This window comes from Dromaius novaehollandiae, chromosome 2 (genome assembly GCF_036370855.1).
Source record: "Dromaius novaehollandiae isolate bDroNov1 chromosome 2, bDroNov1.hap1, whole genome shotgun sequence".
Taxonomy (NCBI): Eukaryota; Metazoa; Chordata; class Aves; order Casuariiformes; family Dromaiidae; genus Dromaius; species Dromaius novaehollandiae.
This window is the reverse complement of record NC_088099.1, coordinates 81,410,707-81,427,133: the sequence shown is the minus strand read 5'-3', so window position 1 is coordinate 81,427,133 and position 16,427 is coordinate 81,410,707. Positions and strand designations below refer to the sequence as shown.

The 16,427-nt window shown below is 38.7% G+C and overlaps 1 protein-coding gene across 5 annotated transcripts in view; it reads left to right on the top strand.

Annotated features, from left to right (window-relative positions):
- The window catches only part of CTNND2 (catenin delta 2), a 664,005-nt gene that overhangs the window by 516,896 nt on the left and 130,682 nt on the right, over positions 1-16,427 (top strand). For all 5 annotated transcript variants that reach the window (XM_064506857.1, XM_064506859.1, XM_064506856.1 and 2 more), the window contains one exon: positions 9,968-10,151. In XM_064506857.1, the coding sequence (XP_064362927.1) occupies positions 9,968-10,151 (184 nt within the window). The remainder of the gene's footprint in view (positions 1-9,967; positions 10,152-16,427) is intronic.

The window sequence follows — 16,427 nt, the reverse complement described above, 5'->3', positions numbered from 1 at the left end:
CAGTTTGAAAAGCTGGGTATGTGTGTAAATGGTCATGCTGATGTAGCCATGGTAATACTGCTGAGACAAGGTTGAAGTAGATTTGCTTCAGTACATTCTTAGCTAAGAGAATAAGACTGCCAAATATAATTTGGGGTACATAAGCTTATGTAGTTAAACAAAATGAAGAAGTGAAATGAATGAATGAATGAAGTATAGAAAGGCTTTTAAGATGCAGCACTCTGAATTAGCTTCTTCTCGGACTTCAACATCTGATTGTTTTGTCCTGTCTAGTCAAGGAAATTAGAAAGGTGAAGTCAGGAAGTGGGTAACTCCTAGCTGCAAACACCTAAAGCACTTCTTTCAGAAGTGCTTGTTTTGATTTTGGCAGGAAAAGGTGTTAATTCATTTCTCGTTTAGTTTGTCCTCTGCAGATGTGCAAATTTCCTGTAATAACTTGAATGCAACTGCTTAGAGAGGCTTGCCAAGCCCAGGAGCAGGTGACTGACTTTCCCTTTGTAGCCAACAGCTGCAAAGCTCAATCATGGAAGAGACAACTGAAGAATAAAAAACCTGTTAAAAAAGTCCAGCTGTCGTTGGAATCCTTTTTTTTTTTACTAACCATTTTAGTAAAAGATTCAGTTTTCAAATCTACTGCCTTAGTCTCTACAATCTGTTTGTTTAAATGTTAAATGCTTTTAGTTCAGAAGGAAGATTTGAAAGGTACTAGCTTTAATAAATCTTTCCTACTGTTTCTTCAAATGGGTGTAATTGTAAGTCCAATTTCCTACAGAAATTAGTTTAAAAAGTTTATTAAATCTTTTGTACTAACTTAGATCTGATTCAGTGTTTTAAATTACAGTTGTCTTCAACATTAATAAAATTATTTGTGTGCTAAAAATTCGTATCTGTTTAAGTTGGATTGAAGCCAGTGGTTGAACGATGAATTACATACTACAATTTCTTCACTATTTCTTTTCTTCAGGTTCAATGGTGTTCTTAGTACATGAAGGTTATATAATAATTTGACTGTCTCCCATTGCTTGAGATACCTTTAATCAAGATATTCTTCAAGCTTTTCCCCAATTTCTGTGAGTCATTGCAAATTTCATATAAAATGCTGAACTCCTTCAAAATCTCCTGTGAGCATAGGGTTGCAGTAGAAGCATGTGCATCACTCTGTAGCGGAGAGTTTGCAGTCTCTGCCATTACGCTTAACATGTTGTTATGGGGAAAAAAGGAAACCAAGGATTTACTGAAGAGAGGAAATCTACCTGTTGCTACTATCTTTTTAAAATGATGCTTGTACCACTCAGTTATACAAAGCTCAGCAAAAGTAAAACACACTAGGTACTGGCCACCTGGCCTATTCCTAGCCAAGGCACTAGTGGGCTAATCAGTAGATAGGCTATGCCACAACATAGCCATGCAAGGAGGAACACTGTTATTCTTTAAAGTAGACTTTTACAATACAACAACTGTGTAAATTTTACATTTTGTTGGCACCTACAGAAAACATTGGGGTAATTTCTAGAAATGTGGACATTTTTTCCAAACAAATTCATCGAAGGAATTAGTTGGCATTTTATAACTTCTTCATGTGAGCATGCTATGCTTGCTGAGACACCAAATATTAGTTCTAATTAAGCTATTTTCCTTGCAAACCAGGGAGGAATAAGGCTGTGAAGCTTGTATCATAGGTAGCTGGGAAACTGATTCCCAACCTATAGCCTGCAACATCTTCAATAAATTCCAGAGCCGTTCAGAGCACAGTCTGTTTATAGCTCGTATGGAATGGCAAACCTGAGAGTGATTTAATAAATTGGGCAATTTTGCTTCAGAAATGATGCTGTCTTATCAAATAATGCTTACGCAAATAATATTGACAATTTCCATTGAATAATTTTCTACAAAATCTATTACGATTTACTTTCTGATTATAAAACAATCTGCCCCTCGCTCAATATGCTGTCACTGTTTCTGGCTCGGAAGGTAAGAAAGCCCCCGATGCGATTTGCTGTATTCAGGAGGACTCACTCTCCACTTTTTCAGAAGTACCAGATTACCTAACTCGTCCCCTGTTGTGACCAATTTAAGAAGGAAAGGTTCCTTGCAGATGTTCGCTCCGGGTGGTGCTTCTCCCCGAGTCCTGTGAGTGCTGCTTCTCTTGGTTATCACAGGGTATTTTACGCTGCCTTCGTTTCACTGTGAGTCTCTCATTTCTCATTCTTGAAGTGATGGAGGAGCTACATCCTCAATAAAATCTGTTGAAAATGGTTGAAAGCGTAAAGCTTTCTTGGCAGCTATGAATGTTACCTGGGCGGGGTTCTGGCTTACCTTGCTTTGGGAGAGCGTCCCAAGTTGTGAACAGTTTACCAGTGCTAGCACGTAAACCAGGGGGGTCCCTTTTGCCCTTCTTTTGCCTCTGGGACTGGAATAACTGACACGTGTGAGCCAAATCAACTTTCACGTCTATATTGGAAATTATCATTTTTTCTTGGTGCAGTCAGTGATGAGCATTCTCTGCAGAAAATTCATTCAAGCAAGTTTGTTTCATATGTCAAGGATAGGGACAGAATTTATAATTTGTTCATTAATATACTATATGAAGGATTTTTTTGTATTGAAATTTTTTCAGATTTGGTCAAATCTACGTTTAAGAGGAAATATCAAGCGAGGCAATCTGGAGTGATAAATAGAGGACATCTGTTGCAGCATATGACTTGACAGCTGCATTGAACTTTTTCAGCAAGTACTAAACCTTTTGAAAAATTCAGTTTGGCATATAATTTTGATCCCCCCCAACCCCACCCCCCAAAAGATAGAGTGTTAAAACACCTGGAGTTTTAAACCACTTTGGAGTTTAAAATGGACATTTTTAACACAGAACACTTAAAATTTTCAACACAGAACACTTAAAATTTCATTTTAAAATATTTTTGTTTTGAAACGAACCGGAATATTTCACTTTTTGTTTACAAAAATGAAAGTTCAAGGATATGCTAAAACATGTTATTTTTGAGATGAAACTACTTGTTGTGCTGAGGCCAAACTAAGTTTGTTTTTTATTTTTTGGTTCAGAGGCAAAAAAAAATCTTATTCACAGTACTATCTTTAAATCGCATTATCAATTTTAGGTTTGGTTACTAAATAAGTGTTTCATTTTTCTGAGGGGGTTTACACTGAGCCTCCCATTTTCCATTTTCCTTTATGGATGTCCACCTCGCTAGCTGGTTCTTGTGAGGAAGGGGTTAGGTGCTTAAAGCTATAATCGGATGGTCAGTTGCAAGTATAAAATTTTCGTTCTCTGTATTAAAATCTGTTACTGGACCTATCTTTTAATTTTGGGTGTTGTAGAAAATTCTTGAGTAAAATACATGTGTAAACATGGGAAAAAAAGTCTTTGCATGCCTATGTGCCTCCCTGCTTGGTTTTCTGTGCGATGTGTTTTCTAGTTAGGTGCATAAGTACGAATGGCATTGCCATTAGCAATGGGTTAGGATGAAATCTGATTTGAAAACAGTTGGCTTATTTTTTCTTGTGTTTCTCTCATGTAGAAATAATTGCTTTTGGTTCCACTTTTTTGGCAGTAATATGGGAATCATCAGTTAGGAAAACAAAAAAAGTTGGAACACATTGATCTCTCCACAGTAACTTATTTCAACTCTTCTACTAATTCCTCTACTATCTAGTGTTAAATCTAATAACTTGTGAACTCTGACAGTTCTTCCCTTCCATGGTTATACATTATTTCAAAGTCTTAAGCAAAAGATAGCAGCAGTATTAGGACAAACACTGTGCTGTGAGAAGAATACGGACCTTTTCTGTTAATGCAATAGCAGTTGGACAGAATTTGTTCAGGAAAGTATATGCAAGCAATATTGTGTTCAGTGCCTCCTTTTTTTTTTTTTTTTTTTTTTTTTTTTGTTTTGTTTTGCTATTCTGTAGTCAGAAGCAAGCTGTGTTTGTTTATAGTTAAAAAAAAAAATCTTTCTGTTCGGTCCATGACAATTTTTGCTTTGTGGGGCCATGGATGGCTGCAATGGGAAAAGAGCTAACCCGACTGCCATTTGACCTGCGATCCATTAATTCTGACCCGCTTACGACTTTCGCTGCAACACCGTCTGTCTCAGTTTGCACTTTTCATGGGTTACTTTGACACACAGGGTAGATAGATATAAAACCACCTTTGTGCGTGTAAATAGGTCAGTTGTATAAAGGTGAACATAGGTAGTCATTCAGTAATCACATAAAAAAATGATTTCAGGAAAATCAGTGAAACTTCCTCCTCTGTTGTGCCAATCTTAAAAGTTTTTTTTGTTTTTTAAGTGTGCTTGTCAGGAGCCCTCTTATGAGCTCTGAGTTGTTCAGCTGCCAGAACCCATTAAAAAGAGTCTGAAATTAGCATCAAAGCAACCACTTTTTGTTTTTCTTGTAGAAAGTCTGCTACTGTGATCAACTTCTTGTCTTGACAGTTGAAATAGCTGCAAAGTACTCTTGCACTTAATGTTAAGAAATGCTGCAGTGGTAGGTATTTGCCCTCTTTTAAGTACATAAGTTTATTTTTCCAAAAGTTGTCAGTAGCTCCTGTGCTTCTTAAACACCAGTTGAATTTAAACAGATGTAAATTTTTCCATAGGATAAATGATTTTGTTTCTGTCTCTGCCCTGAACTCAGCAGAACTGATGAATACGTCAAGCACCCCACTGCCACAGAGCTGATTTCACCTCTGTAGAGCAACACTGTGATTTCAGAGGGTCCGACTGTTAATGCTATAGTAAGACCCAGCAAATGACTTTCCTAACACTTCATGGTTTGGGATAGAAGATGCTTTTCCTAAGGGCTCCAGCAAAAGACAGCTTGTACCTGGCTTCTATGCAGACAGATATTATTACGTGCATTATTATGGCGTGTATTTAGCATTCACATTTCAATCTTAGCTGTCACATAGTGAGGGGAGCTGCCTATAATACCGGTGTGCTTTCAGCATTTCGACAAAAAGGGCTGGCGAAGCTGTGTTCCCTCTTTTGGAGATGTGGGGTTTCCTGACTCCATCAGTCTATACTCTGCGTCAGACCATGGCCAAACTATTAAACAAAGGTGAAAAAGATGAGTGGCTGAGTTGGAAGACTCTTCAATTTTTAACAAAGAATACTAAATAAGCAAAGTCTTAGTATAATTTTAAGGCTGCCTTAAACATACCAAATTGAGGACAATATTTGTTTACGTGCATTCCTTCTGCCCTATACCTTATTAGGCGGTGCACATATTTTGCAGCACAGTCAAAAATAACATGTCTAATGGCAATGTGGCAGGGACAGTGCTTTTGGGAAAAGCTGACTTTTCTAGTTTCTTGGCTTCCATTTATATTTGTAATCTAAGTTGTTGTAAGGGGGTTGTTTATATATATATATATAAGTCATAACATGAGATAGCATTAAACATGAACTGAATAATCATTTAGACTTTCTTCATTCTGCATATGGTCTCTGTTTTCTTAACTTTGAATGGAATAAGGGTGGCACCTGGCTCATCAGGTCTATAATTCTATCTATATCTACAGATGTACCTAGGGGAGTATGAGTACTAACTAAAAAATTGGCTAAAACATGCATTAAAGACTTTAATCAGGATGAGTTTGAGCTTTAGCCTGACTCAAGGATGCTAGGTTTTTGGCTCCATTAATTTGAGTATCTTCAAATTTTGAAAATATTTCGCTTTGCTCCTTTCTGTTATTATGCTGTATCTTTTGCAATAGCTTAAATTAGTTTGATTTATGTAGAAAGGCATGCTGTTACTAAGCAGAAAGCATGGTGCATAAGTTCTGTCTGCTTAGCAGTAGTAACATCCCATCAACTTGGACTGTGCTTTTAAATGGGTTGATCCTTTTCTCAATCTTCTCGATTTTAATGAAGAGGAGGATAAACCAAAGCTTTTCCTGGCACTTTGCTTTCTCAGTTCCCTCTTCCAGTGGCAACAAATAAGTAATGTTTTAAATTACCTTGACTAAGATCTATGTAAAGCTTTCCTTATGGACTCTATCTGTACAGTGAAAAGATCTTGGGGGGACATACATGCTCAGATCTGTATTTGCATTGTACCAGCGTACATACTTCTGCAAAGGAGGGCAACAAAGCAAAACTTGTTGTGATGGGAATACATATGCTATTGTTCTTGTCATGACACTAAGGATTATACTGCTTTGATAACTTCATCTGAAGTTGCTTTTTAGTGCACAATTTAAAAAAAAAATCATAGTAGGTTAGTCTTTATCCCTGTAGCAAATGAGAAAGAGAACACACAGAAAAACTACGTAACAGCCACTAATGACAATAATTGGGTTTTAAACCTTTTAGTTGTTTGTTGTGAGTTGCAGAATGGCCTTGAAAAGATCGACTATAACCTTTTCCAAAAGTTATAACCAGTTTTAAAAGTTGACTGTCCTTCTCTACCAAAAGCCTTCTTAGAAAAGATGATTTATCTGTAACATGTTGAACTTAGTGGATGTATGGCCTCTAATGAGCTATGAGTAGCTCTTCCAGAATATTTAACGTGATGCAGTCAGATGTCCCTAGCAAGTATTCCAGTAGACTCTTCTAGCAGTCCTTCATCTGATATCTGCAGGAGGACTGACAATTGGTACCCTGCTCCAAAATTCATCTTCCAACTGGAACCGGCTGTATGCTTTCAGTATGCTTCTCCTTAGGTTCATACTCAACATGAGCCTGCAAAATACTTTTATTTGCTCTTCAATTGGTTTTATGTAAAGATGAAGACTTTTGGCCTGCAAATAGACATGATCAGTCTGTCGCAGTTATTTTTTGACTTTCTAGCACCAGAAAGTAGCATCCAGCGCAAACTAAGGTGATTTGCAAATAAACAGGAGACAAAACGCTTGCTTTGAATGCACTGCAACCTTAAAAGGAAAGAGAAGATAAGATACTGTGAATGAAAGTGACTAAGAGATGTTCAAAACAGATCTACTTAGTTCTTCATTTCTTCTTCTCTCTCAAGAGTCAGTCTGCAGATGGTAAACTGTGGAGTTAAATTATTGGATTAACAGCTCTCTCTCAGTCTATATACAACAGGATAGGTCCCGCTATCCATGACGAGTTACTCTTATGCCAAGTCCAGTCCCTTGTTGTGGGCAGCTGATGACTCTCAAATGGTTTAGTAGGAAGCCTAGGCGTGAGTACACAGCTGCTGGACACCTCTGGGGCTATTGAATGCCTGCTTGTTGTGCCCCGAAACCTAATTCAGTCAAGACTTTCACAGTAAGCTGACAAAGGATCTCAGTGACCAACTCCTTCCTGTAGCCTTGAAAGTGGTTGAAAAATGCGTTCAAAGCCATACAGATTTAGCCCCATAGTAGAAGGTGCCTCAGATAAAAGCTCTTTTATTTTCCTACCTTTTGCACAGCCACAGGAATGGAGCATCTTCTTTGACCACAGATAAATCTAACTTCAAATGTTCCTCTGCAAGGTAATGGGAACAGGATTCCCAGTGCTCATTCATAACTGCAAGTCCTTAACTAAGGAGTCCAAGGATGCACTTAAAATGCCAACCTGAGCAAGTAGCAGGCCCTACCGGTTGTGAGAATAAATTCTAATTTTACATGCAGGAAGAGAGCTTAACGAGTATTTCTGGGCATCTCAGCTATTACTTTATATCAACACATCATGATGTTTGCCCGAGTTTACTTTTAATTGGCAAGAACCTCTTGTGAGACAATAGGAAAAGCAGACTATCAAGATGGAAGGAGAGTGAATGTACGCATGTATACACATTCATATATGCATAAACATTCTTAAGCATTTTGTTAGACTGGGCCATTATGTTTGCTCCTTTTGTGTTTTCTCTGCTCCCCTAGTTTTATGAATGGTTCCTGAAGCCCAAGGTATTGTTTTGTGACCATCAAAGAACTCTTTTTTGCCTTACTTCCAGAGTAGGGTTTCTGCACCAAGAAGCAGCACATTGCCTTGCATAAGTATGAAATCATACCTTGAAGGGAGAAAGATTTGCATCCTGATTCTCTATTTCTGTACCATGGACATCATTTACACCTATGTAAATAAATAAAAAAGACAACCACATTGTTTTTTATACTGACCAAAAGCAGTGAAATACTAGATATTTCAAGAATAATAGATGTGCCAAGAAAGCTTACAAAGAACAGGTCATAGAAAAGTGAATGTAAATATCATTTTGAAGGTATATATTCCTCTAAATACACTACTACTTTTCATATTAAGGAGTTCAGAACAGAATTCATGCAAAGATTCTTTTCTCATTAGAGTAACAAGTCTTAGATTAAAAAAACCCCAATATTCTTACTTTTGCTTTTCAACGTTTTGTGTCTAGCTGAAATCTGTCACTTTCGGTCTGTCTACCATATACAGGTTATTTTAAGTTTTTATTATTGGTACATTATGTGGGATTTTTACATGAAAATGCAAAACTGTCTATGTACGCAATTCCATACAACTACATACATATAAAATAGTAAAAAACAGGACTTGTATAATTGAAACAGTCTTCCAACAGAGGTAAGTAATTTTAAAGAGAAACCAAAAAATGTGGGTTGACTCCTGTTAATTATACTTTTCCTTGAAAACAACATGCTAAAGCAAGTCTGGAACACGTAGTGTTCCTCTGGCTGTTCGTATTTATAAACGAATGAGCCTCTGTTGGGAGGGTCTTTAGCTGTTTCCTTCTCACCGCCACTCTGGTTTCTGACAGTGTGCTACAGGGTAATGTCATGATCACATTTGTAACCTCGTTTATATGATGGCGATAGTATTTCTCAGTGTTGGTTCAAGCTCACAGCAATACAGGCACAGCTGAATGTTGCCCTTCAAGGTAAGGTCTGGAGGCAGGCTGCAGTTCCTGCAGGAAGGTGAGGGAGAGCAGGTAGGACTGGGCTACGGAGAGAAGGGAGCTGCGCTGGGAAGCAGAGCGGGAGGAGAAGCCCAGCTGGTTGTGCCGGCTGTTGCTACAGGCATGCAGTGCAAGGGGAATGGCAGAGCACAGCCGCTGCCTCCGGCTTCCTCCCAGCGCTGCTGGCTGCCCAGCACCAGCAGGGTCTTGTCATAGCCCTAAGATTAAACCTAGCTTTCCAGGGCTCCGATTCAGGTATAGGAGGGAATGATAATCCAGGGTCTCTTCTGCCCCCAGGAATTTCTTGCCTACTTTCTGTATGGCATGTCTGTAGTGGCCCGGATTTTTGTGGCTGTGCTCAGAAAGCTTTGGTTCGTTCCTGCTTTCCATTTTCTTTTGCGCGTTATGAATTTTTAAAAAGGAGTTTCTTTTCTTTCCAATAAATTGTCTCATGAGTTGCACAATGAACCTTGTTGTTTCTGTGCAAAAATAGCACTGTCTTATAACTTTGAGCAGTAAAATTTTTACCAAATAAAAAATGACTGGTTGAATTGTACTAGGCTATTGTATCACGTGAGCTGTGAAGGGGACCTTTATGCTTGTAATGCTGGTTAGCGTAGACAGTAGCTTTCATTACAGCGGAGATCACAGACGGAGTTGGGGTGTTGTTTGGTCTACATGTAATTACCAACAGTGGCAGTCTTAACAAATCAGAGCCTATTTTCTGTGATTGATTTTTGTTAATTTTATTTAGGAGGAAGAAATCTAAAGCGGAAGCCCTCCAAAAATACATAACGCTCCTTCATTCCATTTGTGGTTCCCAGCTTAGAGCTAGGTCATAACCAGCTGCTCACTTTTTAGACGTAGCTCTGAGGAATTTCCGACGCTGCTGTGACTACTTGCAGTGCCTTTAATGCGGCGCCATTCAAGTGTCATTCAGCCCCATTCACAATGTAGTCTTTTTCTTTTTCCTGACAGAAACAGGTTTGTTAAGAGTAACAATGCTGTGAAATGTCTTTTTATGTAAAAAAAAGAAAAAAGAAAAAAGAAAGATGAAGTTACTCAAGCTTTTCTCCAAACGCGTTAATTACTAGTGATTTACTTTTTGTAGGAGTTCTCTGGAATCTCTCTTCCTGTGATGCACTGAAAATGCCAATCATCCAGGATGCCCTCACAGTGTTGACCAATGCAGTGATCATCCCTCACTCTGGATGGGAAAACTCTCCGCTCCAGGATGATCATAAAATACAGCTCCATTCATCACAGGTGCTGCGCAATGCCACTGGGTGCCTACGGTGAGTATGGCAAAATATTTGCATTGCTTTAATGATCTCGCTTTTTCTTGAATTGTTATTTCTCATTCTTAGGCATCTGTAAAATAAATAATTTGTTTGTGTGTCTGCAAGGAGGATGACTTCTGATGCTGTAGACTTAAAGTTTGGAATTAATTAGAAAACAAGCTTCAGGCCATTCAAAAACAATCTCTAGAAACGCCGTTGTGCATTTTCCTTTTTTCTCTTCTTAATGGCTTTGACCAATCCCCTCATGAAAGCTTGCGTATTACAGATGTTTTTCTTGTTATCTGTCAATATGTACTCACTATTACATCCGATTTAATTAGCACAAAAAGTAACAAAGATGCTTACACAAAGTAACACTATAATGCCTTGTGGGTTCCAGATGCTGTTGGCAGTGGTGTGATAAATAGATAAAGTAGATTTTTCATACTCTGTGAAGGTGAAAAATGGAGTGCAATAAGAGACCAACCAATTTAAAACTGTGCAACAAGAATACCTAAATAGATCTTTAATGAGTATGGTATGTATATGTATGCAACTTGATGTATCTGTTCCTAAAGGAACTGGAGATGTGGGAATGACGACAGGATGAACAAGAGGAATTTCAGTTTTGACAAAGTCTTACCAAAAGATTGAATCATAGCAACTTCTGAATTCCAGTCCATATCATTTTATTGAAATATTTTAACTTACGAGGCAAGTTCTTCAGGTGTTGACTTTTTTTCTCTTTGTATATTGGAGATTCTGTAATACACCTAACAGACACATTATGAAGATTAATTAACTAATATTTGTAAATACATCAAAGAAAAATTGTTAGGTGAATAGTATATATCGGTAATACAGTTACATCCAAAGCAGAAATCCTTCAAATAGAGCTAAGATCAGTTCAAAAAGCATTATTTGGTTAGGAGGGCAAGTAAAATACGAGTGTTTTTTACCCTTCCATAATAAGTACACTTCTCTCCTTGTGCTGTTTCATCAAATGAAATGTCTCCAGAAAAAAGTAATACTATTATTGATTGTTTTTACATAATCAGAAGAGGATAAAATATAGAGGGTAATAACTTCCATATTGCAAATATATAGGGCGTAAATGCTAGCATGTGTATGACTACATCAGCTATGTTGAGATATGTGGCAGAACTCAGGTGTTTGTATCTGAACTGTGTTGATTTAGAGAAGAACTTGGTAATATACCTATGTTGTGTTGCATTGCATTGCATTCAAATCACTAAGAAAAAGAGTTGTTCAGATCTCTGTGACAGGAGTGATTCTGTCAAGGTCTGTACTGTGTTAGCCCATTCACACTTCTGATGTTCAGCCTGTGACAGCTAAAGAGCTGGCTGTAAAAGGAAGACCGATGACGAGTGTGAGGATTCTCCGAGCATGCATGTTCAGAGTTGGTCTCCCCTTTTAATTTCTTTCTGATCTCAAACCCTCCTTAGTTCCCAGATGCATCTTCCTCTTCTCTTTAATTGCTTCAGGTATTTTTTTGGCCTTCATCCATCTTCTTTAGATAATTTCATCCCACTTAGCTCTATGTAGCTGCTACTTGGCAGGGACAGGGCACATGGAGAGTGTTGAACTTACTTTTGCTTCACCCCAGCAAGAACCTTCTTGCTTACCTTTCTCTAATTGCTGTTGAAATCTGTCTCTCTGAAGAAAATGTGAAGTTCGAGGTTGTGCAAGGGAGAAAAGTGTAGTTTGATCTCTGAAGTGGTGATTGAATTCCAGCCTTGTGCTCCTCTAGGATAACGGGGCTATAGGCTGGAAGAACCTGTGAAGGTCAGCAAGAGGAGATTAGAAAGCTCTTGTTCTTACTGGAGCTGATTCGAGTAATGTATAGCCGGTGCAGTTAGTACATTAGTACACTGTGTCGTTCCTTAAAGTTCTCTCCGCCATCAACTTCTAACAACTTTCACGCTTTCCACTTAGGGCTAGATTCAAGTCTCAGATTTCCACTTCATGGTCTCACTGGTTGGGGAGCAAGATAGGTTTGCTGGCAGAGCCATTGCTTTGCTTGTGCGATAAATGGCAAGTACATTGCCATCTGCTCTGGGAATATTTGTTTGAAGACTCTCTTAGGTTGTCCTCTGCAGTTTTCTTTTTTTCCCTTTTGTTTAAGCTGGTTTGAGAAAGGACATTAATATTAGTTGCATCAGGGTTTTGATTTTTTTTGGTGATGCTAAGTATCATAGGAAAAATACTGTTCTGCAAAATATTCGACAGACGTTTCTAAATCTCTGATGTTGACTGACTTCAGAAATGTTAGGTGGTATTACATAGGATTTAATGCTAAAAAATATGCTGGGAGGCTTTTCTTTTAATCTTCTGTGCTTTTGTTTTTCTGATGCGTTCATTGTTGAAAGCTTTAAATAATAACTAAGAAGCACTATAATACAATTCCTTCCTATATACAGTGCTAATAAATAGTTTACAAAGGGAATTACATAGGAATACTCAGATCTTTGTTATGCATTTTTTCACAGTAATATATGAATTATTATTACTTCTACTGCTCTTTTCTCATTTTTTGATGAGGGTTTTTATGTCTGTTCAATTAAAAAATCATTTCTTAATGACAGTTTTTAGTACGCTTCCTTTTATTTGTTTATTCATTATCATTCTTAAGCAAGTTAATACATTTCAGAAAAGATGCTATGTGGGCCCAGTACTGCACCCTCAGTCACACAGTGATCCAGTGAAGACCAATATGAAATCATATCAAAGAAAGTAGCAAGATCAGACCTTTTCTTCCTGTTTTTTTCTTCTTTAATGAAAGATGTTATTTACAAGCTGCACTCTTGCATACTTTTGTGGTTTGAAAAAAGAAAACAGCTTTAATAAAATATTGTACTATTTAATTTCACATAAATTGAGTATTTTGAAATTGTTTAGATAATTCAAAGCTCTAAGCGCTGCATTGTACCTATAACTTATAAATTTAATCTTAATATTCATCTTTCATAAAACACTGCATGACCTCAGATGTGACATGTATTAGAGTAATTATCCAATTTACTTGCCTCCCCACTGAGGTACCAGTACCTTACCTCATCAAGTTCTGTGAAAGCTTTTCTTTTTTTTTTTCTTTTAGATTTCAACTTAGATTGGTTCATTTGTGTTTGTGAAATAATTTATCTTTGTTTTATAGATTCTGATTCATTTAGACCTATTAGGGAAGGTCAAGTGAAAACTGAATTTTAAATCCCAGTTATTTACATGAATGTTTCCAATCCCTAATCTGAAATTTAAAAATCAAACAGAGAGATATTAAACAATGTTTTCATAAGCTGAAGTGTCAACCTTACTTACCACAAAATGAGATCTCCTTCTGGAGACCATCCAAAAAAATCCCAAAATCCTTCTAACAGTTCTAAGAAATCCTTCTAAGAATTTACTGCTTTAATATTCCAATCTGCTTTAAGATTCAAAATAATAAAATGCTGCCTGACATTCCTTCTTCCATATTTTATTTAATCTTTCATCATACACAGAAGGTAGAGGGGCGATTTTGAACATGTATTAAAACATGTATCTCTATTTTACCCCCAAAGCATAAGTTGATGATTAGAAATTTTATGGGAGAGTAACTCAAGTAGTTTTGGTTTATAAAGGCCCATACTTTTCAAATTTTCCCACTTCATATTTTCACATTCATCAAACCTTTCACAAAATAACAGGAATTATTTCTTTCAACTGAAAAAAATATCTAGCAAGCTCTCAGCATATGAAAGCAAAGGGGGAAAGTGCTTTTAAGACATGAAATAAGTGTAACTGACCCAGTAGTTGGTTTCTGGATAGATTAACTTTTGGAAAGAACAAATTACCTTGTTACAACAATTTGTGTTATCTGTGAAGTCTAAATTTCAAGTGGTTTTAGTTGTTTTGCACATGAATGATCTATTTCATATTTTAGCTAATGTATTTATCCCACAGTTTTATTTTTCTTCCTGTCCTTTTTTAAGCATCTAAAGGTTATTGTTTCCTATTCTTAGAAACTTCTATAATCTGCTTGAATATAATATTTTGCTGCATACTGACAAGAGAAAATGTGGGAGCAGCATAAAATAAATAGCACAGATTATATTATTCATCATTTGTTCCGTTTCTTAAGAAACAAATATATCTATATAGAGAGAGCGATACAAAAGTATTCATATATATAAATATATATATATGGGCTGATATTGAAGCTAAAAAATGTTTTCATCTTTATTGACCAGTGCAAACTCTGAATATCTTCAGCTGGGTAAAAACGAAGCTGGCTCCTTACTGTAGGACCAGCATGTTTGCTAATAATCACTTGATTCTCCTCCTGTCAGCAGACCGTAGCAGTTTTTCCATAAGTTTATGTTGTAGTAGGTGTAGAGATGTTGGACTGAGCAACCAGTCTCGGTATCTCCCTTGCTTTTTCTGTAGCACAGAAGATAGTTCTCAAGCTGACATTGCAGTCCTGTGCACCAGATAATAGAAAGTCCATGCTCCAAGTGCTTCTGGAATTAAGAAGTTTGTCGGAGTCCAGAGTCAGGTCATAATGGACAAAACTCCTATTAACTGTATATTTCTACTAGCAGCTTACTCAAAGGAGGGAGGTTTATTACAAGCAGCTCCACACAAGAGGCACAGGAGAGGGCCCTCAGAGATGAGGCTAGGAAGGCCAAAGCCCATCTAGAGTTTAATCTGGCTATGGATTTTAAGGGCTTCTATAAGTACACCAGTAGCAAAAGGAAGATGAGGAGAAATGTGGGCCTGCTGCTGAGTGGGGCAGAGGCTCTGGTGACAAAGAACACAGAAAAGGTTGAGGTGCTCAATGCCTTCTTCGCCTCAGTCTACTGGTAATACGGGCCCTCAGGAATCTCAGGCCACAGAGAGAAAGGAAGACCTTCTCTTGGTGGAGGAGGATCATGTTAGCGATTACTTAAGCAACCTGGACATACACAAGTCCATCGACCCTGAAGGGATGCACCCACGAGTGCTGACGGACCTGGTGGATGTCATTGCAAGGCCTCTCGCAATCATCTTGGAAAGGTCATGGCAATCAGGAGAGGTGCCTGAGGACTGGAAGAAAGCAAATGTCACTCCAGTCTTACGAAAGGGCAAGAAGGAAGACCTAAGGAACTACAGGCCAGTCAGACCTCAATCCCTGGAAAGACAATGGAGCAGCTAATCCTGGGAACCATTTCCAGACACAGGAAGGATGAGAAGGTGATTGGGAGTAGTCAGCATGGGTTCTCAAAAGAGAAATTGTGTTTAACCAACTTGAGAGCCTTCTCTGATGGAATGACTGGCTGGGGAGATGAGGGGAGAGCAGTGGATGTGGTCTGCCTTGACTTCAGGGAGGCTTTTGACACTGTCTCCCATAACGTCCTCATAGGCAACCTGATGAATGGTGGGCTAGATGAGCAGACAGTGAGAGGGACTGAAAACTGGCTGAATGGCACGGCTCAGAGAGTTGTGCTTAGTGGAGCAAAGTTTAGTTGGGGGCTGATAACTAGCAGTGTAACGCAGCAGTTAATACTGGGTCCAGTTCTGTTCTGTTTATTCACGAATGACCTGGATGAAGGGCAGGGTGCACCCTCAGCAGTTTTGCTGATGACACAAAGCTGGGAGGAGTGGCTGATACACCAGAGGGCTGTGCTGCCATTCAGAGGGACCCCGACAGGCTGGAGAGATGGGCAGAGAGGAACCTCCTGAAGTTCAACATAGAGAAGTGCAAAGTCCTGCCTCTAGGGAGGAATAACCCCATGCACCAGTACAGCCTGGGGGCTGACCTGCTGGAAAGCAGCTCAGCAGAGAAGGACCTGAGGGTCCTGGCGGACAACAAGTTAACCATGAGCCAGCAGCGTGTCCTTGTGGCCAAGAAGGCCAGCGGTCTCCTGGGCTGCATCAGGAAGAGCATGCCAGCAGGTGGAGGGAGGTGATCCTTCCCCTCTACTCAGCCCTGCTGAGGCCACACCTGGAGTGCTGTGTCCAGTTCTGGGCTCCCCAGTGCAACAGAGACATGGAGCTACTGGAGGGAGTCCAGTGGAGGGCTACTAAGATGACAAAGGGATGGGAGCATGTCTCATATGAGAAAGGCTGAGAGAGGTGGGGCTGTTCAAGCTGGAGAAGAGAAGGTTGAGGGGGGATCTTATCAATGTGTATAAGTATCTGCACGGAGGGTGTAGAGAGGATGGGGCCAGACTGTTTTCAGTGGTGCCCAGTGACAGGACAAGAGGCAACGGGCACAAACCGAAACACATGGAATTCCATCTGAACACAAGAAAA